Source organism: Tilletiopsis washingtonensis (assembly GCF_003144115.1).
Source record: "Tilletiopsis washingtonensis strain MCA 4186 unplaced genomic scaffold FA09scaffold_2, whole genome shotgun sequence".
Lineage (NCBI taxonomy): Eukaryota > Fungi > Basidiomycota > Exobasidiomycetes > Entylomatales > Tilletiopsis > Tilletiopsis washingtonensis.
Window position 1 is genome coordinate 935,615 of NW_020311999.1, and position 26,527 is coordinate 962,141.

Here is a 26,527-nt window from a genome sequence, read left to right on the forward strand (position 1 = left end):
ACAGACGACGACGACGACGGTGTTGACGTCGGACGGCAACGCTCACGCTTCTCCCTCGCCGACTACAAGCACACGCCTTGTTGATTAGCCGGCGGAGTCTAGGCCAGTTTAAGGCTTTCGCAGCGGCATCGCAGCCGCCGCAGCAGCGACAGCGAGCGCTCCTCATCTGCCCACGCGGCGCTAGCGCGTTCCTCGCGGCGCAGTTGCAAGGCGTGACGCCACGCCGCCGCTCCTGCGAGCCGCTCCGCTGTGCTGGACGACTGCTCCTGTGCCGCGCGCGCTCCCGATTCTGCACGCTGCGCCCTCGCCTGCGCCCACGGAACGCCCGCCGCTTGCCGCTGCCGCACCCGCCGGTGCCGCTGCATCTGCCGCTGCCCGCTGCGCTGGCTCGCTGCGCTGCCGCGCCCAGGCCCGCTGCGCCCGCCAAAGTCGCTCGAGCCGCCCGCTCTGCGCTGCGTCTGCGCTGCCTCTGCACCTGCCCGTCTCCACCACCATCGCTACTCCACACGCCTCGGCCCCTCTGCCCGAGCTCCCCGCTGCGCGAGGCCCCTCCTGCATCCTCATCAGGCGTTGCCCACCAGGCCGTGCCTCTCGCGCGCGCATCTCGCCCAGCCGCCGCGCACGCTCCGCCGGCCGCGGCGCCGCCTCTCCTCTCCGGCAAGCCATCTCACCCTCGGGCCTCTGTCTAGCCCGCCTGCGCACGTCCATCGCGCGGCACCTGCACGCTCGCCGAGCCTGCCACACGCCTCCATCAGCGCAGCCCTTTTACTCCGCTGCTCTCGGCGCGCTCGCGCCCCTCGCTCTCGCCTCTTCGGGTCGCTCCGATTGCCCCGACATCAGGCCCACTTCCTGCGCTCCTCTCGCGCGTGTCAGGCGATCGTCTCGGCCGCAGCTCGGCATTGCAGCAGACGCACCCGGGTCCTCCGTGCTCGTCAATCGCGCAGGCGTCGCTTCCATCGCATTGCAGCTCTCCATATCGGCGAAGCACGGCCACCCGCACACTGGCGCACTAGTGCTCGCGGCCGCCGCCAAGGGTCTAGACCGTTCCTCGTCGTAGCGTCCAAGCTCGACGGCTTCAAGGGACCAGCTCGCACTCCGACGCAGACGATCGCTGCGTGCAGCTCGCTTGCACACTCGCCTCATTAGCAGCTGCAGCGTGTCCCGCTCGTCGCGCCTGTCCGGATCCTCCAGTACAGGTCGTGTCTCTCTGCTCTCCTCTTCTCCACCACGCCCGCATCTGCTCCTTGCACCCGCTGCTCTTTGCACCCGCTACGCCAGCTCGCACTTTCTCTCCGTAGCCTTCACTTGCCTCAGCCCCGTGTCAGTGAGTACAGCGAGCAACAGCGGTGTCCGCGCGGCCGCAGGCTGTTGCAGCGGCCAGCCCGCCGTAGCAGGGCAGTCACACGTTCGTGCTGACACTGTTGTCGCAGCTGCTGCTTCGCCATGACGACCGCCGTCCGACCGCGGCAGACGCCCGAGTTTGGCTACGGCGACCTCTCGCGTGCCGGCTCGTCCGGCGCCGCCGGGCCCAGCAGTAGCGGCACCAGCGTGCTTGCCGGCGACGGCATGGCCAGCTACGGCGGCTACGAGGGCGGCGAGGAACTGCTGCCCTTCCTCGACGACCCCTCGGCGCTGCTCAGCTCGACGAGCGTCGGCATCGGCGGCCAGGAGCTCAGCTTCTCCACTGATGCGCTCGACCTCGGCTTCGACGTCAGCGCCGGCCTGGAGGAGGATGAGAACGGCCTTTTCCGCTTTCCAGACCTTCCGTCGAGCCTTCTAGACCAGGCTCCGGAGTACGAATATGTGAGTCTGGCAGCACGCCCAGCATCAGCACCTTGCTCACCCGTCTCGCGCCAGTCGACACATACCCGCACCAACGTCTTTGAGGCGGTGCAAGACTTTGCCGGCGACCAGGATGCGGCACGGCTCTTGGGCCTGGACGAGTACGACACGTCGCTCTCGAGCGGCCTGCAGCTCGACGGCTCGTGGGGCTCGTACATCCAGGACAGCACGCCGCTGGGCGCCACGCCCGGCGTTATGGCGCCGGCCGACGCCGGGCTTGGCGTCGCCATCGACGAGGCCGGGCCACGCAGCCTGCAGCCCGACGCCATGGCGCGCATGTATGCCGAAGGCACGTGGCCCGGCGCTCTGCCGACCAACTCGCCTCCATCGCTGCGCCCGGCCGAGGCGGCTGCCGCCGCCGTGGAGCCGAGACGGCGACGCGACTCCGTCGACAACCCACAGGGGTCCAGCGCGAGCGAGAACAGCGCTTGGCCGTCGCGTGCAGCCAGCGCCGTCGCGATGAGTGCACCAGCCAACCCGTTCGCGCCGCCGACGCAGGCGCCGTTCGTAGCGCCGCAGCAGGGCTTCGAGTCCATCTCGATGTCGGACCGCCAGTTCAACGGCCGGCGGCCACCACCGCCGACCGACCCGTCCGTCGCTGCCAGCCTCGCCTCGGCGCCCGCCGGCACCAACGGCCGCTCGCGCATGGCCAGCTGGACCGACGGCAGCCAGCGCAGCAGCGTGTTCAGCGACTACGATTCCAGCTTCGAGTTCAATGGCCAGATGAACGGCGCGGCACTCGCAATGCCACCGGCGGCGGCGCGTGTCGGCAACTACGCCATGGGTCCGCCGGCGGCGGGCAACTACGTGCAGTCGCAGCCGGCTCTCGTCACGCTCGGCCCCGACGGCCAGCCGCAGCTGGTCAGCCAGACGCCACGGCTCAGCATCGCGTCCGAGGCGAGCGGCAGCCGCTCCTTCTCCGCCGGGCCCAACGGCGACTACGGCGACGCAGGCATGCACATGGCGCTCGGCAGCTCGATGGACGCCAGTCTCGACTCCGAGGGCGTGGCCAAGTGCCCGTACCCGCGCTGCGACAAGACGTTTGCCAAGAACCGCAGCTACAACCTCAAGGCGCATCTGCGCAGCCACAGCCAGCTCAAGCCGTTTGCCTGCACGCACTGCCCGCGCGCCTTTAGCCGCAAGCACGACCTCGAGCGCCATGCGCGTGTGCACGTGAGTGTGTCTGTCGCCCTGGTGGCCTGCCGCCTGCTGACGCCTGCTGCAGTCCGGCGACAAGCCATACCTGTGCGAGGCGTGCAACAAGGGCTTCCCGCGCAGCGATGCGCTCCGTCGTCACTGGTGAGTGCCGCTGCTGCACACCAACAAAGCGGCGCCGCTGACCTTGGTCTTCCTCCAGGCGCGTGGAGAAGGAATGCGGCGAGCGTGCCGCCGAGATCGAGGCCGGCCAGCCGCTGCCGTCGCTGCCGCCGGGCCACAGCGCCATCCTGGCCAGCGCGCCCGGCATGATGATGGGCCACAGCGGCGGCAGCGGCGGCGGTGCGCCGCACGTCACGCATATGCCGTACGAGGCGTGGCAGCACGATCCCAGCCTCAGTGGCTACGAGAGCTCGGACCTGCGCTATCGCAAGCGCATGCGCGAGGACTGCTGAGCTGCTGCGCGCGTAACCTGTTCTCGTCTCTGCTCCCGGAACACCCCGCACGTCGTCATCCGTCTTTAATACCCCCTCCTTCCCTCGCTGTGCCACCTCTTCGCTTGTGCCGCCCCGGCATTCTCTTCTTGCTCTGCCTGTATCACCTAGTCACCTCCTGCGGCCCTCTCATCCTTCGCTTGCCCGACCGGGTCCGTCTAATGCACTTTGACGCAAGCTCGGCGCGTGTGAAGATGATTGCTGGCAGGGAGACGAGAGAGAGAGTACATGAGGGGACAGATGCCTAGGCCACGATCGCGAACATGCTCGACGAGCCAAATACGCTCTCCTGCGTGGCCGAGTTGAGCGCCATGATCTCGTCGCCGTCGATGCTCTGCACGACGACGCGCGAGCCGGCGTGCGGGCCGGCGAGCGCCAGACAGTAGGCGCCGCGCGCCGTGGGGCGCTTCGGCTTGACGTAGGCGAAGGGCACACTGGCGAGGCGGTTGCCGTCGTCGAACGCCACCGCGGCCGTCTGTGCCGCCTCGTTGACGGCAGTGACCCAGCCGCCCTTGCCATTGTGCTCGCCGTTGCCAAAGGAGCGGCCGCTGGTGTCAGGCCCGAGCGAGACGAGGATATCGGAGAAGATGCGGATTTGCACTGCGAGGACGAGAGTGTCAGCGTGGGCATGGATGCGCAAGCAGGCGAGAGACGTACTAGGAGCAGACTGCCGGCTCGCCGAGGCACCTCCACCGCCCCACCCGCCAGCGGCAGGTGTCGGAGCACTGATCGCGCCGCCGGGCGTGGGTGCGCCCATTGCGCCCGGCGTTGGAGCGCCATACATGCCGCCGGGCGTAGGCGCGCCGTAAGCTCCGGGCGTCGGGGCACTCATCGGCCCGCCAGGCGTCGGAGCGGCATAGGCTCCAGGCGTTGGGGCGCCCGGCGTCGGCGCACCGTACGCTCCACGTGGCGCCGCGGCGCCGTAGCCGGGTGTCGGCGCGCCGGCCGGCGTGGGTGCGCTGGGATACGCGCCGGGCGTCGGTGCGCCGTACGGTGTCGGCGCCGAGTACGCCGGCTCGCGGAACGCAGCGGCGCCGCTAAGAGGCGGCGCCATCGGCGTGCGCCCGCCGTCGTTGGGCCGCGAGCCGTAGCTGCCGTAGTGACTCGGCGTCGCGCTGCCGTAGTTCGGCGCAGGTGTGCGGCCGCCGTCGCCGCCGCCGTAAGCCGGCGTGCGCGAGCCAGCGCCGTAAGCGGGTGTCCGGCCGCCGTCATTGAAGCCGTACGCCGGCGTGCGACCGCCATCGTTGTAGCCGTACGCCGGCGTCTTGCTGCCGCTGCCGTACGCAGGCGTCTTGCTGCCAGACGCGTAGGCAGGCGTGCGAGCGCCGCTGCCGTATGCCGGCGTGGCGCCGCCGAAGCCGTTCGCTCCGCTTGCATACGGGCTCGGCGCGCTCATTGCGCCCGGTGCGCCCGGTGCGCCCGGGCCAGGGCCCAGCAGTGGCCGACTCCTGCCAGTGATGGGGCTGCACACCTTGTCAGCATCTGAGAGCACGTGCTGCGGCCTAGCGCACTCACTCCTTCTCGACGAGCGAGGACAGCTCGATGGTCAGCACCTTGCTCATCGTGTGCAGCTCGACGCGCGCCATGGTGCCGTTGGTGTCCTTGATGATGCCGCGGTAGGTCTTGTACACGCCCTTGGTGATGGCCACCGTCTTGCCGGCCAGCGCGTCGCGGCCGCCCTGGCGCTTCATGTTGCTGAGCGCGCCGCCGCCGCCGCCGGCCTGCAGGCCCATCGTCGCAGCCTGCAGCGCCGGGTTCTGCTTGCTGAGATCCATCACCGGCGCACCGCCCGCCGAGCGCGGCGCCTTCGGCCGCAGCTTGCGCGCGCGCGACAGGAAGACACCGCCGTTCTCGCGCAGGTCGCGGTTGAAGAGCCACACCAGCATCGACTGGTAGACGTGCAGCACCTGGCCATCTCGTTCCTGCGGAAAGCACCGTGAGCATGCATCGGCAGCAGCTGGCAGCAGCAGACTCACATCGCCCTCGACCTCCTTCATCGTGTCACCCGCGCGGAACTCGCCAGCCTCGCTGTCGAGCGCCACTGACCGGCCCGTGTCGCGCTTCATGGTGATCTGCGCCGGACGCACTGAGCGCACCTGACCGAGCTGGTCCAGCACGAGGAAAACGCCGCGCTCGATCTTGAAGATCACACCGGCAGTCTGCGCGTCGAGCTGCACCAGCTCGTGCAGGTTGTAGCCGCCAACCGTGGTCACACCGCTGCCGACCTCGGCAGCCTCGTGAATGTCCTTGCTGAAGACGGTGACCTCCTCGAGGCTCAGGTCGGACAGGAACGTCGTCACATTGTCCTCGACCTTGACGACGAGACCCGTCTCGTCCAGGTGCTTGCCGGCAATGACCTTGATGTGGTCTCCGGGCTTGAAGCGCTTGCGCACCGAGCGCACCGGCACCTCGATCATCTGCGTCTCGCCGTCCGACAGCTCGATCTTGAGCGTGACGGCCTCGGCACCGACAGTGTCGACGGTGCCCTCGATGCCGGCCTGCTCGCCGTCCAGCACCTCGACGTGGTCGCCGCGGCGCAGCACCACCTCGGCCTTGGCGCGCGTCGCCTCCGCCAGCAGGTCAAGATCGACGCCAGACGTCGCATTGGCGGCGCCGGACGCGAGCGCGCTGCCGCCGCCGTCCTGCGCCGACGCATCGCCTGTGAAGCGCGTGATCTCGTCGAGCGTGGGATTGACGTCCTCCGTGATCAGTGCGCTGAGCTTGATGTCCTCCTCGCAGTAGCCGTCCTTGTACGTCTTGCCGCGGAAGATGTACGCGCCGTCGCGGCGGATCGGGCGGTCCTTGTTCGGAACCGAGCGATTGACCTCCTCGTAGTTGAAGAAGCGCTGCGGCGGGCGGTCGTTGAGCGCAGTGCCGGGTGCGGCGCCCTTCTTGCGCTTGCGGCCGAGCTTGTCGAACGTCTCGCCCTCCTCGCGCGGCGTAAGGTCAAGGCGCGGCAGATACTTGACGCCGATGATCTCGCCGTTCTCCGTCGTGTCGATGACCTGCGCCAGATCGCCCTGGTTGCGGCCGCGCTTGATGCGCACCCAGCCGCCGGGCTTGACCTCCTGCACCACCTTGGTGATGCGCAGCAGGTCGGCCATCTCATCGATGGGCACGAGGAAGAGCTGCTCCTGCGAGCGCGCATACACGCCCACCACCTCAATGCAGGCGTCAATGACGTCCTTCGACGAGCGCGCCTCCATGAAGATGCGCTGCGGCAGGCTGTCGCGGAAGAAGCAGCTGATCAGGCCGACATTCTGGTCGGCTTCAAACCGCGCGACGGCCTTGCGCATCATGGTAATGACAATCTCGCGCTCGCGACCAGCCTGTCACGGGGATGCGTGAGCAAAGCCACGCTGCCGTGCGAGCGCCGGGCTGTCTCACCTTGCAGCGGACAGAGTAGAGTCCCGGGTCGTGCACGGACGGCATGAGCATGCGCTGCGGCACCTCGGAGTACTCGCTCTTGGCGCTGCGCGCCGTGCGGCGGTAGCGCTCGTTGAGCTCTGCGGCGAGCTCCTCGGCGGTGCGGTCCTCCTTCTCGCGGCGCATGCGGTCGAGGCGCTGGTTTTCGGCGGCCAGCTGCCGGCGGCCGTCCACGCCGAGATCGTCCTCGGCGTCGGCCTCGATGAAGCCGTCTGCGGAGTGTCAGGGCTGCGCAGTAGAAGCGCAAGAGCCCGGACCGGCACTCACCCTCCTTGGCCAGCTCCGCATCCTCCTCGTCCAAGTCTTCGTCGTCGTCGTCCACCTCGGCCTCGACATCGAGGAAGCGGTTGCCAGTCTTCTTCCTGCGCTTCTTCTTGCGCTTGCCGCTCGCGGCAGCGGCACGGCTGTCGTCGCTGTCCTCGTCCTCGTCCTCGTCGTCCTCGTCGTCATCGTCATCTTCGTCGTCCTCCTCCTCGTCCTCGGACGTGCTGCGCCGGCCGCGCGGCGCCCGCGGCGGCGAGGCACTGCGGCGCAGCGCCGCCTCATCGGGCTTGTCCTCGTCGCCAGACGAGGCAGAGAGGCGGCGCGGCGCGCGCGACGAGGCGCCGGCCTCCGGCGCGGGCGAGGAGGACATGGCGGCGAGCCGCGCGGCGGGCGCTTGGGGCGAGCTGGGGGTGCGGCGTGCGGCGCTGCTGGAGCCGAGTGCTGCTGCAAAGGTGTGCGCGCTGCAGTGGTGGTGGTGATGAGGCAGGAAAGAGGCTGCGCAGCGGCTGGAAGGCAGCGCATGCGGACCCCTCCCGCTGCAGCTGCCGCTGGCACCGGCGTCGCTGCTGGGCTGGGCGCGCCGCGCACGTGACCGCGGCGCGCGGGGCCGGGCCAGCTGGCTCGAGAGCGGCTCGCGCGGCGGCGGCTGCGACGGCAGCACATCGCGTGCGGAGCCGAGCCTGCCTCCCGCCCATCACCCTCTCGTCCTGCTCTCCCACCCTCGCCGCACCCTCACGCCGCACTCGCCGCACATCTGGCGCTTCGCAGCTTCGATCCGCTTGCTTGCGCCGCGTTTCCATCTCGTGCTCTTGCCTGCGTCCCGGCACGCCCGTGAAAGAAGCCGCCCGGCGTCTCTGATAGAGCCGCGGCCATGGCAGCTGCCGGTGTGTATGCGCACGCGTGCGGCGTCAGTCGCCGAGCTCACACGCACTCTCGCTGCATCAGTCGGGCCTCCTCCCGGCCTGGGCGGTGCCTCGCGCGCCCCGCCGCCCGCGCGCTCCTCGCCCGGCGTCTTCCAGGTCATTCCGCGCAGCACCGAGCCGTACTCGCGGCATGCGCTGCTTGCGCTCTCGCGCAGCCCGCTCGTCGCTCCACCAGCAGACATGCCGGCGCTGAAGGCGTGGTACGGGTGCGTAGCGCTGCGCCGTTCTGTCCGTCCGTCTTGCTCATCTCGGCCCGCAGCGACTGGGAGCCGTACACGCCGCGACCCATCGGCGGCAGCGGCGCCCACATGTATGTGGGCACCGGTCCCGGCAACCTGGGCTCCGGCGGGCCGCGCGAGGGCCCGCCGCATGTGCGCCAGTCGGAGCGCAGCGACAGAGGCGCACACCGCGGCGACGAGCTCGAGTCGCGGAGCATGGAGGCCCACGGCGGTGCGATGGGCAGCTTCAGCGCAGGGCGCAAGGCGGGCGAGCGGACGTGAGTGGTGCACGCGACGGGGTGTGCCGTGCGTTGCTGAGCTCTTGCGAAATCAGCTTCCGTCGCTTTGAGGAGCGCGGCGCTCAGGATGGCGGCGAGTCGCCGATGCGCATGGGAGGTTAGTACGAGGCTCCCCACTGCGCGGCCTGCGCTCTGTCTGACATCGTCCAGCAGACATCGGACGCAGCCGCTTCCCTCCGACCGGCAAGAATCCGTTCGGCCAGATCTCTGCAAGCGGCACGTTCCGCCCTGCAGGCAAGGATGGCGAGGCGGGTGACAAGCGTGGGGTGAGTGCTGAATACTGGCAGTGTTGCGGCGTCGGGAGATGGATCAGGAGTGCTGGGATTCCCTCCGCGTCTCGAGATGAAGCCCTCGGGCTCACACGCCCTGGCTGCAGTATGCCGCTCGTCGCGGCGAGACCGGCGCGATCGAGGAGCGACCGCGCGGCCTGCGCGGCAATAGCTTCCGCGGCGAAGCAGAGCGTTCTGCCTCTGGGCGGGACTTTGGCGCCCTGCGCGACAAGCGGCGCGGCGCCGGAGCCAACGGCGAAGCTCCTGCCGACGAGGAGGAGTGGGAAAGCGTGCCGCGCAGCCCAGAGACCGAGCGCCGTCTGCGCGCGCAGCGCGAGGCCGACTCGGCTGGCGATTGGCGCCGCGGCACCGGCTCGCCAGCATCTAGCCGCACTATGGGCAGCCGTACAGCAGCGAGCATGCGCGAGGGTGCGGGTCGGCAAGACGGCGCGCGCCGCACCGGCTTCCCGTCCTGGATGGCGGACGACGCCGAGCCCTCGTGGATGAACGATGACGACGGCGCGCCGAGCTCCACGCCAAACTCTGCCACGACCGCGTCGCACGCCAAACAGACTGGCGGGTTTGGCGCATTCGGCTCGCTGCGCAAGGCTGAGGCCGACAGCGAGGCGTCGACGCCCTCGGGCATGGACAGCATCCAGGCGTTCAAGGCGCAGATGCGCGAGAAAGAGCGCGCTGAGAAGGTGCGCGCAGGCGGCAGCGCCTCGTCGTCCCTTCCGGCCGGGCCGCCGCCTGGCCTGGAGCGTCGCGCCAATGCAGAAGAGAGCGGATCTGGCGGCGGCATCTTCGACAACTTCTCTCGCGCCACGTCCGCTGGGCCCGCAGCCCCTCAGGCACAGCCGCGCGCGGCCGAGACTGCGCCGCGCGCTGCGAGCGAGGAGCCCGCCGCTGGTGCTGCATCTGCCTCTGCACCGTCGACTGGCGCGGACAGTGCCAGCTCACCGGCGCCGGCTCCGCCCGGCTTGCCGGGCCGCTCGAGCCGCTTCGCGCGCTTCTTCGACGGCAAGCCGCGCGATCCGCATGCCGCCGCGCTCGCTGCGCAGCAGAAGCATGCCGAGGCACACGGCGCTACATCGCCGCCGCCTTCTGCCGGTGCGGAAGGCCTGCCTGCGCAGGCCGGGCAGTCGGTCAGCATGGCGGATCTCTTCAGAGGTCTCGACGTCGGCGGCGCGGACAGCTCTGCGAAACGCGAGGCCGTCGCATCGCCTGAGCCATCGCCTGCACCGCAAGCCAGCGGACGCGCGGACGCGCCTCAGCCTTCTAGCGAAGACGTGGCGTCGATGCAGAAGATCATGGCACTGCTCAATGGCGCAGGCCGCTCGGCGACGCCCAATGGCGACGCCGGGAAGGCTCCGCGGGAAGCTCAGCAGCAGCAGCGCAACGACTCGCGCGAGGCCTCGCAGCACTCGCAGCAGTCTCAGCAGCACGCCAACGACGATCGCAGTGCTGCGACGCCCACGCAGGAGTCGCGCCGCGCTCCTAGCCCAGGCCACGCACAAGGCCCGCCGCAGTCGAGCGCGAGCCAGCACGATGCCGGCCGTGCATCTCCAGCGCTGCCGAGAGCACACAGCCCTTCGTCTGGCTTCCAGCAGCAGCACCAACAGCAGCAGCATCACCAGCAGGGGGCGTTGCCGCAGCAGGCGCAGAGCCAGTGGGCCAGCAACGGCCCGTCCGGCCAGCCGCCGCAGCAGCATCAGCAGCAGCAGGGCATGCACCAGGGCCCTCCGCCGCCCTTCAATCATCCGCAGGACATGGCACAGCAGCACCACCAGCGCATGCTCAGCAGTGGCGGCCAGCAGGGTGCCATGTCGCCGTCGATGGGCGGCATGCCCGGCCCGCAGCACTTTGGCTACCCCAACGCGCCCAGCCGCGATCAGTTCGGCGGCAGTCCGATCCCAGGTGGTCCGCCGCCGGGCAGCTTCCCGCCTGGCGGCCGTCCGCCGTTTGGCATGGACCCGCGCATGCTCGGCCGCCCGCCGCAGGGCCTGCCGCCGGGCCTGCCGCCGCACATCGCAGCTGCGCTCAGCGGAGGCATGCCGCCTCGCGGCCCCGGCCCGCCGCCTCCGCCGCCCGGCATGGGCGGCTTCGTGCCCGGCGGTGCGCCGCCGATGTTCAGCCCTGGCGGCCGGCCGCCGCCGCCACCGCCGGGCATGCTCGGAGCGCTGCCGCCGCACGTGCAGCAGCAGCTGATGGGCATGCCGCCGCATGTGCAGCACCAGTTCCTCTCGCAGCACTTTGGCGCGCCCGCCGGCTCTCCAGGCGGCCAGGGTGGCGGCCCGGGCTTCGCATCGCCGCCGCCGCCGCCGCAGCAGCAGGCGTACGGCTCGCCGCACGCGCACCAGGACATGCAGCCCTACGGCCACGCCTCGAGCCCGAGCCCTTCCATGCCGCCTGGCTCGCAGCCGCTCAACGCCGCCGGTCTGATGGCCATGCTTGGCCAGCGTCCCAGCGGCAAGAACTAGCGCGCTTCCTCTCGGCAGCGCGGAGCATATGCTTTGGCGCAGCGCGCGTCCTCTTCCCGTCTCCAGAACCTGTCGTCCGGTCGTCGGTCCCATCCCGCCTGTCCACCCTCTTCAATGTCTCGCCTCGTCCATGCATGTGCCCCTGTCGCAGTCCTGCCGCTCAGCTCAGCCCTGTCGAGCCCGCGCCGCGCCATCCCCATCTTTCGTGGCGCCACCATTGCGAATGCACCTCTCGTTCATCGCGCACGTGCAGAGTCGTGAAGACGAGAGTCATTGCATTGCCGATCTCGCGGCTCATGCGTCCTGCCAGTCTAGTGTCTGTAGGTGCAGCTGGTGAGCAGGGGTGCGCTGCGATGGGACGGAGAACTCACTCCGAGCAACGCCGTCTTGCTCGGCAGCTTGCGCCCTGGGTTCGGCGAGAGAATGCTCATCTTCTTGCGCGTTGCGTCGATGCTTCCGCTGCGAGTGAAGCGTTAGTACCTTTAGTCTGCGTCTGATGCACTGCACATACATGTGGATGAAGCCGAGGACGGTCGCGCCCGTGATCTCGTCGTCGGATGGCGGCGGCTCGATAGCCGAGTCTGCCTGCCCAGGCCCGCCTCCGCCGCGCGGCGCCTCGATCAGTGCGAGGACGGAGTGGAGCACCGCAGCCTGGTCGCCTGCGCTGTTGACCGGGTCAAGCTTGACGAGCTGCGTCTCTGTCACCGTGCGGCCCATGCCGATGGGCAGCGCAGACGATGGCGCCATGTTCTCTGCAGAGGCGCGTGAGAAGGCTGAGTCCCGAGATGCTGCGCACCGCACGCTCACCTTGCCCGACGCGGTAGATCTCCAGCAGATCGAACGGGATGGACGTCGTGAGCGGACTGAGCGCTGGCAGCCCGCCCAAGGGCTCAGCGTGCCCTGGCAAGGTGGCGCTGCTTGCCTCGCCTTCGCCTTCTGGCCGGCTCGCGCTCGCGGAGCCGCCGTAGAAGTACGAGCGAATCTGCAGGGCCCGCAGTCGCTCCTTGTATGTGCTGTCGAGCTCGACGACCTGGGAGAGCCACGTCAGCGAGGCCCTGTCGCACTTCGCGCAGATGCACACGCACTCCGCCCGACTTCGGCAGCTTGAGCACACGAATGCCCGACTCTGGCGTGGGAAAGATGCGCGACAGCTCGATGTTGAGCTTCTCGTGTCCGAGCACGATGATCGTGTCGACTAGGGCAGTTCTGCGGTCAGCGGGAAGAGTGCGGCGAGGCAATGGAATCGGCTCACTCTTGAGTGTGCGGATGCAGTGCTGCAGGAACGCATACCGGCCTCTGCCGTCTGCGCTCGTCACGCCCTGCGTGTCGACGATGATGCCGCTCATCCGTGCTCGCGGGTCGCGCGCTAACCGCTTCTCGAGCGCAGCGCCAAGCCACTCAACGACACGCATCGAGTGCGTCTCGTTGGCGCGCACGTCTTCCTTGCCGAGCCAGAGCGTCAGAGGCGCAACGCCATGTGCAGCGCCGGGCCCGGGCGCTGATGCGCCGGTCGTCGGTGCTGTCGTGCCGAAGGGAAAGGCCGGCGAGCATGATGGCAGCGCGGCCGACGGCATAGGCGAAAGAGGAAGGAGAGACAGTGTGCAGGGCAGTGGGGGAGCACCCTGCGAGGATAGCGTCAGCCATGCGCTCGGAAAGCCGGGCGATGCAGGCGCATGCCGCTCCGACTGCATCCCGAAGAACTCACTGCTGATGGATCGAGGTTCACCACGGTGGGCCACCATCCCGTCACCTCGCTCTCCTCTGCGCTCTTTGAGTCCTTCTCCTTGCCCTCTTCCTCCAGTCCGGTACTGCAGACTGCCGGACTGCGCAGCGCGTAGTTCGCCAGCAGCTTCACCAGCGAGCTCTTGCCCGCCGACTCCGGGCCAACAACCAGCACGCGTGGCCCCTGTCCAACGGCGGAGTAGAGCTGCGTCTCGGCGTCGCCGTTGATGGGCAGTGCGCCGCCCTCGCCGGGCTGCGTGGGCGCGGCGAGTGCAGCACTCGCCTGCGAGCGGATCAGGTCCGGCTGGGCACGCAGCGCCGCCCGGGCGCGCAGGCGGGCACCCTCGAGATGCAAGTGTACATTGGCATACGACGTGTACGTCGGCGACGGGTCATCGGGCACGTACTCGGTCGAGGCGCGGCCTGCAATGTGCGCGCCTGGTGTCAGCTTGACGTGACCACAGCGAAGTGCGTGCAGACCGTACTCATCTCGAGCTCGCAGCCGGCCCACGTGCTGATGGCGGCCTTTGCCTCGTCGCCGAACGCGTACCAGCGCTCCTTGCCCGGCACGAGCTCGGCGCCGAAGACCTCGGCGTCGCCGCTGTCGGGCACGAGGCGCAGCGAGATGCGCTCTCCGGGCTCGAGCTCAAAGCGGAACTCGGAGCGCGCGGTCAGGCGCTGCGTGCGTGTAGCCATGGATGAGTGGAGCAGGCGCTCGTCGTGGTGAGAAGATGAGGAGCGCTGCCTTGCGCGCGGCACGAAAGTGCACGGCGTGTGAGATGGCCCGCGGCATGAGATCGCTCACGCCGCGCCGAAGCCGCGTGCATGCTGCCTTCTCGGCCGCGCACCACGGACAGCGACGGGCCTTGCTGGCAGCTCCCTATGCATTGAGGCAACGAGGCAACTCTCGCGCCGCGCACCACGGACAGCGACGGGCCTTGCTGGCAGCTCCCTATGCATTGAGGCAACGAGGCAACTCTCGCTGACAAGCCTTCTCATCGTCCCAAAGGTGCGCATGGAGTAGGTCGAGGCTTGGACGAGAGCGGCGCTCGCGGCGGCCACTTCGCGTAAAGCCGAAAGTGCCGCGACGTCCGCGCGCCGCTCCCGCTCGCGCATACCCCGGACTCCACATGGCGGCCGCTCGCCGTCCGCGGCCATCCTCGTCTGCTTCCCGGCCTCCTCTCCACCACCACCATGTCGCTTCGCACACCTCTCACGACGCTCTGCGCACTGCGCCACCCGCTTGTTTGCGGGCCCATGGCCAACGCCGCCGGCGGCGCACTGGCCGCGCAGGTCTCGCTCGGCGGCGGTCTCGGCTTCCTCGGCGCCGGCTACTTCGATGCCGCCAAGCTGGCCAAGGAGCTCGAGACGGCCGCGTCTCAGCTCGAGGCTGGCTCCATGCAGAAAGATGCGCATGGCCGCCTGCCCGTTGGTGTTGGCTTCCTGGCCTGGCGCCTGTCGGCGATCCACGGCGGCAAGCCCGCGGCATCGAGCGACGTCGGCGACAGCAGCGCTGCACGCAAGCTCATCGACGAGGCCCTCCGGCCGCGGCCAGCAGCACTCTGGCTGAGCTTTGGCGATCGCGAGGAGATGAAGGTCTGGGCAGAGGTCATGCGTCGCCGCGAGGTCGAGCTCAATGGTGGCGACGGCAAGGAGCTCAAGCTGTTTGTCGGCGTCGGCGAGGAGGGCGAGGCGCAGCGCGCGGTCGAAGAGGTCGGCTGCGACGTGCTCGTCGTTCAGGGTGCGTCCTGTGCTGCTCTTCACGCATCCATGCGCTGACGATTCGCAGGCTGCGAGGCCGGCGGCCACGGCCTCGGCTCGTCGCCGCCGCTGCATGCCCTCGTGCCGCGCATGCTCTCGCAGCTGCCGCAGTGGCGCGCCAGTAACCCGTCTGGTCAGACGCCCGTGCTGCTCGGCGCCGGCGGCCTCTCCAACGGCCGGTCGCTGGCGGCACTGCTGGCGCTGGGCGCACATGGCGGCGTGCTCGGCACTCGTCTGCTGCTCACGCCCGAGGCGGCATACAGCGATGCGCAGAAGAGTGTGCTGCTCAAGGCCTCGTCGGCAGAGACGCGCCGCACGATGGCCTTCGACGAGGCACGCAACACGCTCGGCTGGCCCACGGGCGTCGACGGCCGCGGCGTCGTCAACGCCACGGTGCACGCCTACGATAAGGGCGAGGGCGACACGGCCAGCCGGCAGAAGCGCTACAAGGAGGCCGAGGCACAGGGCGACGAGGCGCGCATCGTGACGTGGGCCGGCACGGGCGTGGGCCTCATGACGGAGATCAAGCCGGCCAAGGACGTGATTGAGGAGGTGGGCCGCGACGCCGCAGAGGCTGTGCGCGAGCTGTCTGGTACGCTGCAGTAGTAAGGCAATGCATATGCTCGAGCTCGACGCAGGTGGTGTGAAGGCGGAGGGGCACCACCTGGATGACAGATGCGCGTCGGCGGTGTGGAGGCGGCTCAGAGCGCGTGGGAAGTCTTCTGAAGCGCGACGCAAGGCGCGCATGCTGCTTACCTTCACACCTCCTGCTCCTCACGTCTGCTCGTCTGAACACCGCAGCCCGCCCGAGCCTGACCTCGGATCCCGTACTCGCATCGCAACGCTGCCAGCATGTCGCTGCCCACCTCAGCCCTCGCCAGCGTGCGCCGCGCCGGCCTGCGCCGCGCCAGCCTCTTCGCCGTGCCGCCACGCTCGCGAGCTGCGTCCAGCGCAGCACCGACACCTTCGCCCAACCCGGCGCCGGGGCCGCCGCGTCCCAACGCACCCTTTGTCATTTTCGACCGCGCAGCCAAGGCCACACAGCGCAGCCGCGCCGCGCTGCGGCGGCCTGTCGACGCCCAGGGGCAGCCGACCGGCGCGGCGGGCGAGGCTTCACGCGAGACGGACTATGTCAAGCGCCTGGTGGCTGAGAGTGTGGCCGAGCGCGTGCTGGTGAGTGTAGCGCCTGGGGAAGACAGCGCTTGTGGAGGGTGTCTCATGCTGTGGCGTGTGTGCAGGACATCAAAAAGGACCTACCGGTGATCGTCGAGCTCGGCGCCGGTGCGGGCTTCCTGCGGCACTACCTCGATCCTGAGGCAAGCGGCTGCAAGAAGATCATCATGTGCGACCCGAGCCGGGAAGCGCTGCATCGCGACGAGCATCTGGATGCCGACGGCAAGTGTGAGTTGCGTCTCGTGTCGTCTGGCACGCCTTGCTGTTCTGACGCCGCTGCGTCAGTCGAGATTGAGCGCCGCATCGTCGACGAGGAGAATCTGCCGTTCGAGGAGAACAGCCTGGACTGCATCGTGTCGATCGGCGCGCTGCATTGGACGAACGACCTGCCCGGTGCGCTCGTGCAGATCCAGCGGGCACTGAAGCCCGACGGCGTCTTTATCGGCGCACTGCACGGCGGCGACACGCTCTTCGAGCTGCGGTGCGTGCTCACGCTTCATGAGACTGAGCTAGGCTGATCCGGATCCCTCGAGTTTAGAACCAGCCTGCAGCTGGCTGAGCAGGAGCGCGAGGGCGGCATCTCGCCTCGCATTTCGCCCATGACCGGTACGCACAGGGCCCTGCTGCCTCCCGGCTTCACTACTGACTCGCAGGCTCCCAGACACACGCGACATGTCCAATCTGTTGTCCCGCGCCGGCTTTGCCATTCCAACCGTCGACACAGACGAGGTCGAGATCCAGTACCCGAGCATCTTCGAGCTCATGCACGACCTGCGCGACATGGGCGAGAGCAACGCCGTCATCAACCGGCGCGGCACGCTGCAGCGCGACACGCTCATTGCCGCCAGCGCCATCTACCAGGGTGAGTCCGAGTGCGGTCACGCGCAAGCTGCGTCTAGCACGCTCATGCCGCGATTCACACAGCGATGCACGGCTCTGAGGACGGCACTGTCCCCGCGACGTTCGCGACGATCTACTGCGTCAGTCCTGGCAGAGCTGCCCTGCGATGCCAATGTGCTGACCCCGCGACTCCACGCAGATCGGATGGAAGCCGGCGGCCTCGCAGATGAAGCCGCTGAAGCGCGGCAGCGCGTCTCACAGCATGAAGGACGCCCTTGCCGCCGACAGCCAGCAGGAGGTCGGCAAAGACGAGCGCGACTCGGGCGACGGCAAGCGGTAGTGGACGTCAAATGCATGCATCGCAAAGGATAGTGTACAGGCGCTGCCATGTGCGGCAGGCGCAGAGCAGCAGATCACAGGTAGAAGCTGCGCCGAGAGACGCCCATGCGCGGCTGAGGAGGCGAGTGGTCAGCTTCTGCTTTGAGCAACAGGACGGAGCGCATGTGCTCACCTTCCACTCAAACTCGAGACCCTTGTCCTCTTCCGCAGCGCGTCCCGTCTCTGGCTTGCGCTTGCGCATGCCCGTGGCGCTCTGCGCGGCCGCAGCTCCACTTCCCTCGGCAGCCTCGTCCAGCTCCTCCTGGGCCTGCTCCTCGTCCTTGGTCTCTTCCGGCACGCCATCGAAGTTGACCTGCCCGTCCCACACACCGGCGCCCTTCGGCAGGCCTTCTTTCAGGCTGCGCAGCTTGATGGTGAAGCGCGGCCCGATCTCCTGCAGCGCCGTCTTGTCCGTGCTCTTGAACATGTAGCGGTGCCGCCGGAAGAAGATGAAGTCACGCTGGTTGTGCGCCGTGATCACCTGCCGGCCGGCCAGCTCTGGCACGCGCGGGAAGAGCGACTGCAGCAGGCCGCCGATGGAGTGGCCGAGCGAGGTGGTGAAGTTGTTGAGGATGAGCTCGGGCGTGTGCGGCGTGGGCCGCGCGTGGCCGTAGATCTCGCTGCCGATGCTCAGGCTCGTCAGGCGGAAGAAGGCCGTCGGCCCGTGCGGCAGGCCGACGATGGTCAGCGACACGGGCGCCTTCTTGTCCTCGCCGATGACAAGCATGCCGCCGTAGCCACGCCCCCGCGCCCAGCCCGAGATCTTGCCCAGCCCTGCGCCCTTGGCCTTTGACCGTGGCCGGTACTCGGCGCCGGGAAAGATGTTCAGGAGCTCGTCGACAAAGGCACGCGTGCGCTCGCCCGGCTTTGACCGCGCGTTCGCCGAGACGAGATGCGGCGTGGTGTTGTTCGAGGGCAGAGACGTGGTGATGAGGAGCGCTGGCGGCGCATGCGGGTCCTCGTCCTCATCCTCGTCTCCCGCTGCCTCTTCTGCCTGGCCCTGGCCGGCATCGCCCGAGCCTTCGGCAGCGTCATCGTCGTTCTGCGCCATCGACTGCGCGACAGCAGCAGACGGCCCGGGGCCAGCGTGCGTGTTGGGTGCGCTGATGATGGTCTGGTTGAAGTCGCGCGTGTTCTCGATGGTGCGTGGCACATTCGCTTCCAACCGAGCCTGCGCAAGAGGCGTGGACGTGAGTGGAGCTCGGTCGCCTCGCCGGCTAGACACTCTGGCCGCCAGTCCGGCCCAGCCAGCGGCGCTCGCGACTCACCTTCTTCTTCTCGCTGCCGCCCTCGCCCTTCTCCTCCTTTGCGCGCGCAATGCGCGTCTTGAGCTTCTCCTGCGCCTTCTCGCGGCGGTGCTTGCGGTACACGTCCTGCCGCTTGTGCTTGTTGCGGATGTGGGAGAAGGACTCGCCGGCGCCGGCGCTGGCGTGCGCAGCCGTGTTCGGCATGCTGGATGTCTGGTGGGCGTGGGCGGCGGGGAGGATGCGATGAGCCGGGGTTGAGGGCTGGCGAGATGGAAGGTGGTAGGCGCGGGGCAAAGGCGAACGGTGCCGCGGCCGGGCCTCGAGGCGGTGAACTTTTTGGAGAGCCGTGCTCACGTGACCGGCGCCAGCCAGCCCAGGGACCCTGACCCTCTCTTCGCCCTCCTCCACGAGGCCGTGAGCTGTGCGCAAGTCATTGACCTCAAAATACTGATGAGCACTCCAAGCAGCTACTGTCCTCACTCGAGGCTCACTTTCAGCAGACACTACGCTGGCATTGCCGATGTCGGACAGGCGCGCCTCCGCCTCCGCCGCGGCGGAACGCATCACATCCAGCGTCAGGCAGGCCCGCGCGCGCTGAAATGCTACCCGTTGACCCTAGTCAGCCGGGCGAAATGAAGGCAGAAAAGACCGGCGATGTCTGAACCCTTCATGCTTGAAGATGAGCTCATGCGGCGGGTCCACGGCGCTGCTCTGTCTTGCGCCCTCATCTCCTGCGAGTGCACGGCTCGCCCGGGCGCGGATCGTGTCCCTGCTCCTCAACCTCGGGCGCAGCATTCACGACATGCACAGGCAGCTGCCAGCAGGGCTCAGAGCTCGCGACAGTCGGGTGCTATGTATTGGCGCTCATAGCTAAGGATGGAGAGTCAGACCGACCGCCATCTACCACAACTCCTCCTTCACCGCAGCCTGCAAGCATGCCCGCAGCTGCCATCCACGCGCCCAACGACGCCAACGTGTGGCTCGAGCAGACGCTCGAGAGCCTCGCCTCGCCTGTCCGGCTGTCCTTCAGCTTCAGCGCCGGCCTGCAGGAGTATGTCCGCCCAGCCGGGCTCGACCTCGCCTCGGCGCTGCAGCAGTACAAGCAGCGCGTCGACACCAAGTCCGCTGCCTCCGACCTTCTGCTCGTGTCGTCGGCGTACAAGCCTCGCGCAACCCGGTCCGGCGCTTCGTCGCCTTCGCCGTCCAAAGTTTGTGCCAGCCGCCGGCCGTCGGCCGATGCGTCGTCCCCGAGACCCCTTTCTACTGGGTCTCTCGCCGCAGTGACACGGTCGCAGTCCGAGTCGAGCAAATCCCGTGCCGCGGGGCCGCAGAAGCGTGCACCTCTCGGACATCCCGACGGCACCCGTACGCTCGATGCGCAAGCACAGCACGCAGGCGGCATGCTCGCCGCACACCTCTCCGCGGTGAGAGCGGCGCCGGCCCTCAAGGCGAGCAAGTCGCGCATCTGGAAGCGCTCTCGAGCGCCGCCTGCGAGCGAGCAGCTGGAGGAGGAGTGGGAGTGCAGCAGCACCTCTCCGGCGCTGGCGCCGCAGTGCTTCGACGAGATGATGGCGAACCTGCTGTGGCGCACCCAGGCTCCCATGGCACAGCACACGTGCCGCAAAGCTCTCAGTCGCAAGTAGCTCGTGCGCTGACTATTGCGCTCGAGACGTGTCGCCAAGTTTGTGCGTCACCAGCGGCCACCCGACCACCAGGACCTGCTCGAGCGACACTAGTGGAGAAGAACGATATTGCGCACAGAATGTGATTGTGCGGCGGGACGCTACTATGCCTTGGCGCCACGGCCGCGCTTCTTGCTGAAGTAGGCGAGGGCAGAGTTGTCGACCTCCTCGGCGGGCAGGCCGGCGGCCACGCGGGCATCGCGCTTCGCCTGGGCTGATCTCTCGTCCTTCGCACGCGCCAGCTTGGCACGCACGGCGAGCTGATGGACGGCTCATTTGAGCACACACGCCGACGTGCACGCACACGGCCCGCACTCACTGCATTGGGGTCGATGACGTTCTGCTTCTGCTTGCGGAGGTAGCGCTTCATGGCCGAGTTCTTGCCGCGCATCTTGTGCTTCTCCTTGACGCCCTTCGCCGGCGCGGCGGCAGAGCCGTAGCTGCCCGTGAGCGCCTGGTTCGGGTCCGCCTCGGGCTCGTCGTCGCTGTCGTCGCCGCGACCGCCGTGCGCTACAGCCGGCTCCTCGCCCTCGTCTGCCGCTCCATCCAGACGCAGACGTTCCAGACGCGTGAGACGAGCATACGGCCGGCCGTCGGCGGCCTTCGCCAGCTGCCCAGATGCCGGAGGCGAGCCAGCACGCGGCTGATCAGCCGAGCGAGAGCCTGGCGTGTCGAGCTGTCCAAGCATGGCCGGGTCGAGCGTAATCATGTCGGGCTGGATCTGCGCGGCGGATAGCGTGTCAGCGCTGCAGTAGACACTTCCTCTGCGTCACTCACCTTGTCCAGCAGCGCGTGCACCTCGCGCTCGCGGCGGCTGTTCTTGTTCTCATACGGATCTGCCTCGGTCGAGTCGTACTTCGGCTCTCCCGAGCCGGGCACGACGAGGGAGTCGAAGCCCTTGGCATGCGCCACGCCGAGCACGTCCTCGAACGGGCAGAAGCCGATACTGATGGGCGGGCCGGTAGGGAAGCCGTTCGTCAGGTAGGGCCCTGGCGGTGCGTTGCCGAGCGGCGCCTTTGTGTTGTAGATGCTGACGTGGCTACCCCACGCGGCTCCAAGCAGTCCGCGCTGCGAGTACTTCAGGTCGCTCGCCGGCTTCCGGCTCGTCCACTCCCTAACAGCGCCCCGGCCAAGCATGCGCACGTCCCACACCTTGATGCCGCCGTCCAGTCCGCTCGTCGCAAGCTCGCGTCCGCCGTCCCGGGTCGAGACAGCAATGCCGCTCAACGGGCCCCGATGCGCCAGCATCTTCAGCGCCGGGGTAGAAAGATTCGGCGTCCACATCGTCACGGTGCCGTTGGCGTGTCCCAGATTGATCACGGCAGAGAGCGGATTCTGCGCCATCGTCGAGCAGGCGCCGAGGCCGGTGCGATGCTGAGACACCAGCAGGCCGGTCGATGTGTCCTGATACTTCAGGTAGCCCGCGTTGCCCTGCGAGCGAATGGGTATGAGCTTCAGCGCATCCCTAGCGCCCCTAGCCCTCATGACGCATCACTCACAACAGTAGCGAGAAGGAAGTGGTACGGCAGGAACTCCATGCGCTGCACCTCAATGTGATCCTTCAAGCGGTGCACCTCGGCGCCCTGCGAGTCGTAGATGTACGTGTACTTCTTCTGCGCCGCAGCGAAGAAGCTCGTGTTGTGCAGCCACTTGACGTCGCGCACCGTCTCCTGCACCTGGATCTCGCAGAGCAGCTTTCCAGCCTGCCAGTCGAATGCAGCGAGATGGCCCTTGCGGCCACCCAGAAGCAGATGTCGCCCGTTGCGTGTGTAGTCGTGCCGGTACGGCCCGAGCCCGACCGACGCCTTGCCACCGGAGAGGTCCAGGGCAAAGGACTTCCGTGCCGAGTCCACGGCTACACTCTCGCGGATCTCACGCTGCGTGATGCGCGCCGTGCGCTCGAGCGCCGTCTCAGTCTCGATCAGACCGGCCTCCTCGCCGGGCGCAGGCGCATTGAGGAAGTCGTCGGCCAGCCGAGCGTGCTCCTGCGCCCGCCGCTGCTCGAGGGCCGTGCGGGCGAGCTTGGCGCGCAGCTTCTTGTCCTCGATCTTGCCGAGCGACTTCGGCGGGCGCGCACCGGGCAGAGGAGCGGCCTGCTGCAGCGAGACGGGGATGCGCGTGGAGCGGGCAATCGAGTGGGCCTGCTTTGCCAGGTCCTCCTCGGCGTGCGAGCCGGTGTTGGGCGCACGCTTCTTGCCGCCGCGGCGCTTCTGCGCGCCGGCGGGGCGCGACGACGGTCCGGGGTCCATCGAAGCGTCGTATGTGGGAGAGGTCAAGTGGAGAGGACGCGGCGCGGGCAGGTATGCAGCGAAGAGGAGGTAGGGAGCCAAGATGCAGGCACGAAGGGCGCGCCGCCTCACCAAAATCTGGCTGCCGTGCGAGAGCCACGCCTGGGCCCATCACGTGCGCCTCGCCCGCGAAAAAGTGAGCCGCGATGCCGGATCTTCTTGGCCGGGCTTCAAGCTCGCCGCGAATTTGTAGTCGCGCCGGATACAACGCGCGAGCACCAAGGTCTGCGAGCTGCTGCCGCGCCCCTGCCTCCTCTCCACACCCACACGCCGCCATCATGTCCGCATCTGCAGCCTCGTCCTCCAACGCAACGCTTCTGACGCACCTGCACCTCGATGCCGCGCTCCTGCTGAGCGTCGACTCGTCGCCGGTGCCGCGCAAGCTGGCCACATCGACGCCCGCCGAGCGCGACGCACTCCTGCGCGCGCGCGCGCAGGCGGCCACGCAGGCCCTCGTCTCGCACCTTTACGCGCTGCCTTCGTCTACGCACCCTGATCACGGCCGCATCGCGCTGCTGCCTGCCGCCCTCGCCGTGGGCGCCGGTGGCACGCCGCTGCCGCGCGAGAAGCCGCTGCCCGCGCCGAAGGCGGAGACCAAGTGGGAGGCCTTTGCCAAGCGCAAGGGCATCAACGCCACGACGAAGAAGGACAAGCTGGTCTGGGACGACGACCGCAAGGAGTGGGTGCCGCGCTGGGGTTTCAAGGGCAAGAACAAGGATGCGGAGCAGCAGTGGATCCACGAGCTGCCGAACAATGCGCGTGAGTGTGCGTGGTGCCGCACAGAGCAGCAGTCCGCTGACCGCTGCGACAGCCGACGACCACAACCCCATCGCCGCCGCCCGCGCGGAGCGCACGGCGCGCAAGCTCTCCAACGAGGCACGCCGCGCTCGCAACGTCGCCCGCGCCACGGGCGCCCCGACATCTACCGTTGCTGCAGCGCATGCCGCGGCGGCCAACGGGCTGGGCGGAGGCGCAGCGGGCGAGGCTGCGGCCAAGCGCAAGGCGGACCGCGAGCAGAAGAAGGCGCAGCTCGACGCCGACGTGCGGCGCGCCAAGGTCAGCACTGCCAGCATGGGCAAGTTCGACAAGCGTCTTGAGGGCGAGACGAAGGAGAAGGGCGTCAAGCGCAAGGTGAGTGGCCTCGTGGCGGCTTGCGGGCGACAACCAGCTGACGCTCTCCGGCGCACTCAGTTCGCACCGAACGAGATCGACACATCCTCGGAGCGGAATGCTCAGCTGGCGATGCTGAACGGTCTTGGCGGCAGCGCTTCCCGCTCGAAGCCCAACGCCAAGGGCCAGGGCGACGAGAGCCTCGTCAATGCCCGCAAGGCTGTGCGGTTCGCCAGCGGTGGGCGCGGTAGCGCTGCCCTGGCTGGCGGCGCCCGGGGCGGCCGCGGCGGTCGCGGTGGCCGTGGCCGGGGCCGCGGCAAGTGATGCCTTCAGGGTCACCTGCTCAGCTGCAATGTCACACGCGTCTCTGTTCAAGCTCTGGATGCTGATCACATTGTGCAGGCTGGGTATGGTTCAGTCCTGTGGAAGCAGAGTCAGCCGGCGGACATGAGTGCCGAGCGGCAGTCGACGTACCCAAAGCTTGATTGTGCCGTCCCACGAGCCAGTCACGAGCTTGGACTGCACGGCGCGATGTGGTCAGCGTCGGACAGCAGCCATAGCACCGCTGCGGAGTCAGCACTCACGCTCTCGTGCGGCAGCCATTCGTGGCTGATGACGACCTCCTTGTGCGCCCGCAGCCGCTTGAGGAGCCGCCCGCTCTTCCAGTCCCAGAACACGACGTTGCCGTCGCCGTCGCCCGAGGAGATGTAGCGGCCGTCGGGGCTGAAGTTGACCTGGCAGGCGTAGCCGGCAATCTGGTGGCCGGCAAAGACCTTTTTGCGGTTCTGCCGGAAGCTGTCCGCGGCGTAGACCACGATCGTGTTGTCGAGCGACTGGCAGGCGAGCCACTTTTCTGCGGGAGTCTGCAGCGTCAGTCTGGATGCAGCTCTAAGCGCCACGAGCTACGCACTGTTCGGGTGGAGGGTGACCGCTGGCATCGAGTGCATTGCCGGATCGGCGATGTACTTGATCACAACGGGGATGCCAAAGTCCCACGCGCGGAGCGTCTTGTCGTCGGACGTCGTGACGAAGCGCCGGTTCTCGTCGACGAACGTGATCGTGTTGACGGGCCCGAGATGCTGGTCGTAGTCTTGCGTGACCTCGCCCGTGCCGAGATCGAACTGCGCATGCGTCAGTGCAGGACTGCGCGGAGCTCATGCGGGGCCACTCACCTGTGTGATCTTCTTGTCGCTCATGCCCGCAAGGAAGGTGTTGTGCTTCTCCGGGTGGAAGCGCACCACGTTCGCGACCTTGCCGTTGGAGAAGGCGCGGATGCACTGGCCCGTCTCGGTGTCCCACAGCTTTATTTGCCGGTCGTACGAGGCAGAGAGGAACTGCCGCCCATCGTGGTTGAAGGTGACGTCCTTGACCGCCTTGTTGTGGCCCATGAACGTGCGCAGGCACTTGCCGTCGTGGTAGACGTCCCACAGCTGTAGCCGCTGATGTCAGCGCCGGGATCCAGAGCCCGCGCCACGCACCACTCACCTTGATCTTGGTGTCCATGCTGCCACTGAGCATGAGGTGTCCGCTGCCGGGGAAGAGGCGCACGGCGCTGACGCCCTTCGTGTGCCCTGCCCACGTGTGGATGCACGTCTTCGGGATGTAGCTCGCCTGCGCGCCCGGCTCGCCGTGCAGGTTTGAGTCGACATCGTTCGGCACGTGCATGTATGTGCGGCCCTGGTAGTCGAACATCGACTTGCCTGCGCGGTGGAACATGAGCATGACTGGCAGGAACGCCGGCGTCGAGGAACGCACCGTGGAAGACGCTCTTCTCCGTGCCTGCCTCGTCGTCCTGCTTCCGCCGGAGCGCCATCGCCTCCTCCTCCTTCTTGCGATCTGTGCTCTTCTGCTCCGCAATCCGGATCTCCTCAGGCGTCGGGCCCACGCCCTCTGCGACGTGGATCTTCTCGCCCTTCCAGCCGCCCCACGGACCGACGTATCCTCCATCGCCCACCTCCTCTAGACTGCCGTCCTGCCCTTCGCGCTTCTGCTTCAGCGACCTGGCAGTCGCCCGGCCCTCCTTGCCTCCGCCACGCAGTTCGAGCGCTGATGCGCCGCCGAGCGAGGCGGCCTTGGCAGCATCGCCTACGAAGCCGCCGGTCCCAGACGCGCCGCCCGCATTGAGAAGATTGGACGGATCACGGGCGTAGCCGAGCGTCGCGAAGGTCCTCTGCTGGTTGCGGAAGTCGAAGTCGGAGAGCGCTGCTGCTTCGACGTGCCCCGTGAGCGTATTTGCCTGCGAGCCCAGGGGCTTCGATGCGAACGGGTTCTGCGGCCCGAGCAGCGGCGCAGTCATCGCTGCGTAGGGCAGATTGACGTGCATCGCCGTGTCAGACGCGCGCACGAGCAGCTGCGATGAGGAGGCGTCCTGAGGAAAGATGCATGAGCAACGAACCTCAGCCCGGCGCAGCAGCGTGTGCGGCTCACCTCTTCTGCCACCTCGGGCGCGGCGCGGACGGCGAGCTGCTGCGACGAGGAGCTGCTGCTGCTGGGCGCGGCGGCCGAGACCGACGGGCCAGCATCAGCGGCGGCTCTTCTTGGGCGCTTCGCAGTCTTGCGGTCTGCCGCCGAGGCTGCGTCGGGCCGCGGGGCAGAGAGAGCGGCCAGACCAAACGCATCGCTGGGATCGACGTCCGGCTCGTCGTCATCCTGGACGTCGGCGCTCTGTGCGGCCTGCCGCTTCGGTGCGGCTGCGGCCTGCGGCGGCGCAGCGACTTCGGAGTCCGAGTCGGACTCGTAGCTGGCGAGCTTCTCCATGGCAGACAGCGAGCGGCGTGGAGGGAGTTGTGGAAGCTAAGCTAGAGAGCCAGTGCCGCGAGCGAGGCGGGACAGCGGCGCGGTCGGCGGCGCGCGCATGAGCGGCTGACGGCCTTACGTAAGCAGCCACGCCCGGCTAGAATTTTGAGGCAGGGCGCCTCAAGTGGAGTCGAGTCGAGGTGCACAACCTTCCTTCCGC

The 26,527-nt window shown here is 68.3% G+C and overlaps 12 protein-coding genes across 12 annotated transcripts; 6 read left to right on the forward strand and 6 right to left on the reverse strand.

The window, feature by feature from the left end:
• Window positions 1-1,242: 1,242 nt before the first annotated feature.
• On the forward strand, window positions 1,243-3,594 carry FA09DRAFT_122420 (hypothetical protein). The gene is made up of 5 exons (XM_025739042.1): window positions 1,243-1,324; window positions 1,431-1,803; window positions 1,858-3,015; window positions 3,068-3,141; window positions 3,200-3,594. Exons 2-5 carry the CDS (start codon window positions 1,444-1,446, stop codon window positions 3,450-3,452), a joined length of 1,845 nt encoding a protein of 614 aa, XP_025601276.1. The 5' UTR covers window positions 1,243-1,324; window positions 1,431-1,443; the 3' UTR covers window positions 3,453-3,594.
• Window positions 3,595-3,663: 69 nt separating this feature from the next.
• On the reverse strand, window positions 3,664-7,640 carry FA09DRAFT_304253 (transcription elongation factor Spt5). The gene is made up of 5 exons (XM_025740462.1): window positions 7,185-7,640; window positions 6,879-7,129; window positions 5,007-6,820; window positions 4,149-4,954; window positions 3,664-4,091 (listed from the first exon to the last, which is right to left on the reverse strand). The coding sequence occupies exons 1-5, from the start codon at window positions 7,549-7,551 to the stop codon at window positions 3,736-3,738; spliced, it is 3,594 nt and encodes a 1,197-aa protein (XP_025601277.1). The 5' UTR covers window positions 7,552-7,640; the 3' UTR covers window positions 3,664-3,735.
• Window positions 7,641-7,892: 252 nt separating this feature from the next.
• Window positions 7,893-8,718, forward strand: FA09DRAFT_327707 (hypothetical protein). The gene is made up of 3 exons (XM_025741492.1): window positions 7,893-8,065; window positions 8,127-8,310; window positions 8,364-8,718. Exons 1-3 carry the CDS (start codon window positions 8,053-8,055, stop codon window positions 8,602-8,604), a joined length of 438 nt encoding a protein of 145 aa, XP_025601278.1. The 5' UTR covers window positions 7,893-8,052; the 3' UTR covers window positions 8,605-8,718.
• A 2,253-nt stretch (window positions 8,719-10,971) lies between these two features.
• Window positions 10,972-11,614, forward strand: FA09DRAFT_327708 (hypothetical protein). Its single transcript, XM_025741493.1, has one exon. It carries the CDS (start codon window positions 10,984-10,986, stop codon window positions 11,368-11,370), a length of 387 nt encoding a protein of 128 aa, XP_025601279.1. The 5' UTR covers window positions 10,972-10,983; the 3' UTR covers window positions 11,371-11,614.
• On the reverse strand, window positions 11,611-13,816 carry FA09DRAFT_327709 (Clp1-domain-containing protein). The gene is made up of 8 exons (XM_025741494.1): window positions 13,582-13,816; window positions 13,076-13,522; window positions 12,623-12,992; window positions 12,456-12,565; window positions 12,178-12,400; window positions 11,882-12,122; window positions 11,742-11,829; window positions 11,611-11,688 (listed from the first exon to the last, which is right to left on the reverse strand). The coding sequence occupies exons 1-8, from the start codon at window positions 13,786-13,788 to the stop codon at window positions 11,665-11,667; spliced, it is 1,710 nt and encodes a 569-aa protein (XP_025601280.1). The 5' UTR covers window positions 13,789-13,816; the 3' UTR covers window positions 11,611-11,664.
• Window positions 13,817-14,021: 205 nt separating this feature from the next.
• Window positions 14,022-15,486, forward strand: FA09DRAFT_327710 (2-nitropropane dioxygenase). Its single transcript, XM_025741495.1, has 2 exons — window positions 14,022-14,833; window positions 14,882-15,486. Exons 1-2 carry the CDS (start codon window positions 14,287-14,289, stop codon window positions 15,457-15,459), a joined length of 1,125 nt encoding a protein of 374 aa, XP_025601281.1. The 5' UTR covers window positions 14,022-14,286; the 3' UTR covers window positions 15,460-15,486.
• Window positions 15,487-15,565: 79 nt separating this feature from the next.
• FA09DRAFT_327711 (S-adenosyl-L-methionine-dependent methyltransferase) lies at window positions 15,566-17,669 on the forward strand. The gene is made up of 8 exons (XM_025741496.1): window positions 15,566-16,026; window positions 16,092-16,254; window positions 16,312-16,507; window positions 16,565-16,632; window positions 16,688-16,888; window positions 16,951-17,006; window positions 17,066-17,318; window positions 17,378-17,669. The coding sequence occupies exons 1-7, from the start codon at window positions 15,706-15,708 to the stop codon at window positions 17,204-17,206; spliced, it is 1,146 nt and encodes a 381-aa protein (XP_025601282.1). The 5' UTR covers window positions 15,566-15,705; the 3' UTR covers window positions 17,207-17,318; window positions 17,378-17,669.
• On the reverse strand, window positions 17,071-18,780 carry FA09DRAFT_327712 (Brix-domain-containing protein). The gene is made up of 3 exons (XM_025741497.1): window positions 18,513-18,780; window positions 17,378-18,415; window positions 17,071-17,318 (listed from the first exon to the last, which is right to left on the reverse strand). The coding sequence occupies exons 1-3, from the start codon at window positions 18,693-18,695 to the stop codon at window positions 17,280-17,282; spliced, it is 1,260 nt and encodes a 419-aa protein (XP_025601283.1). The 5' UTR covers window positions 18,696-18,780; the 3' UTR covers window positions 17,071-17,279.
• Window positions 18,781-19,293: 513 nt separating this feature from the next.
• Window positions 19,294-20,178, reverse strand: FA09DRAFT_122586 (hypothetical protein). The gene has a single exon (XM_025739044.1). It carries the CDS (start codon window positions 20,092-20,094, stop codon window positions 19,342-19,344), a length of 753 nt encoding a protein of 250 aa, XP_025601284.1. The 5' UTR covers window positions 20,095-20,178; the 3' UTR covers window positions 19,294-19,341.
• Window position 20,179: 1 nt separating this feature from the next.
• FA09DRAFT_122585 (BING4CT-domain-containing protein) lies at window positions 20,180-22,493 on the reverse strand. Its single transcript, XM_025739043.1, has 4 exons — window positions 21,673-22,493; window positions 20,951-21,604; window positions 20,493-20,894; window positions 20,180-20,433 (listed from the first exon to the last, which is right to left on the reverse strand). Exons 1-4 carry the CDS (start codon window positions 22,420-22,422, stop codon window positions 20,278-20,280), a joined length of 1,962 nt encoding a protein of 653 aa, XP_025601285.1. The 5' UTR covers window positions 22,423-22,493; the 3' UTR covers window positions 20,180-20,277.
• A 236-nt stretch (window positions 22,494-22,729) lies between these two features.
• FA09DRAFT_314819 (RRS1-domain-containing protein) lies at window positions 22,730-23,935 on the forward strand. The gene is made up of 3 exons (XM_025740782.1): window positions 22,730-23,220; window positions 23,273-23,592; window positions 23,653-23,935. Exons 1-3 carry the CDS (start codon window positions 22,740-22,742, stop codon window positions 23,893-23,895), a joined length of 1,044 nt encoding a protein of 347 aa, XP_025601286.1. The 5' UTR covers window positions 22,730-22,739; the 3' UTR covers window positions 23,896-23,935.
• Window positions 23,651-26,361, reverse strand: FA09DRAFT_122604 (WD40 repeat-like protein). Its single transcript, XM_025739045.1, has 8 exons — window positions 25,999-26,361; window positions 25,327-25,939; window positions 25,057-25,271; window positions 24,744-25,001; window positions 24,482-24,692; window positions 24,156-24,424; window positions 24,046-24,090; window positions 23,651-23,991 (listed from the first exon to the last, which is right to left on the reverse strand). Exons 1-8 carry the CDS (start codon window positions 26,326-26,328, stop codon window positions 23,986-23,988), a joined length of 1,947 nt encoding a protein of 648 aa, XP_025601287.1. The 5' UTR covers window positions 26,329-26,361; the 3' UTR covers window positions 23,651-23,985.
• Window positions 26,362-26,527: the final 166 nt, after the last annotated feature.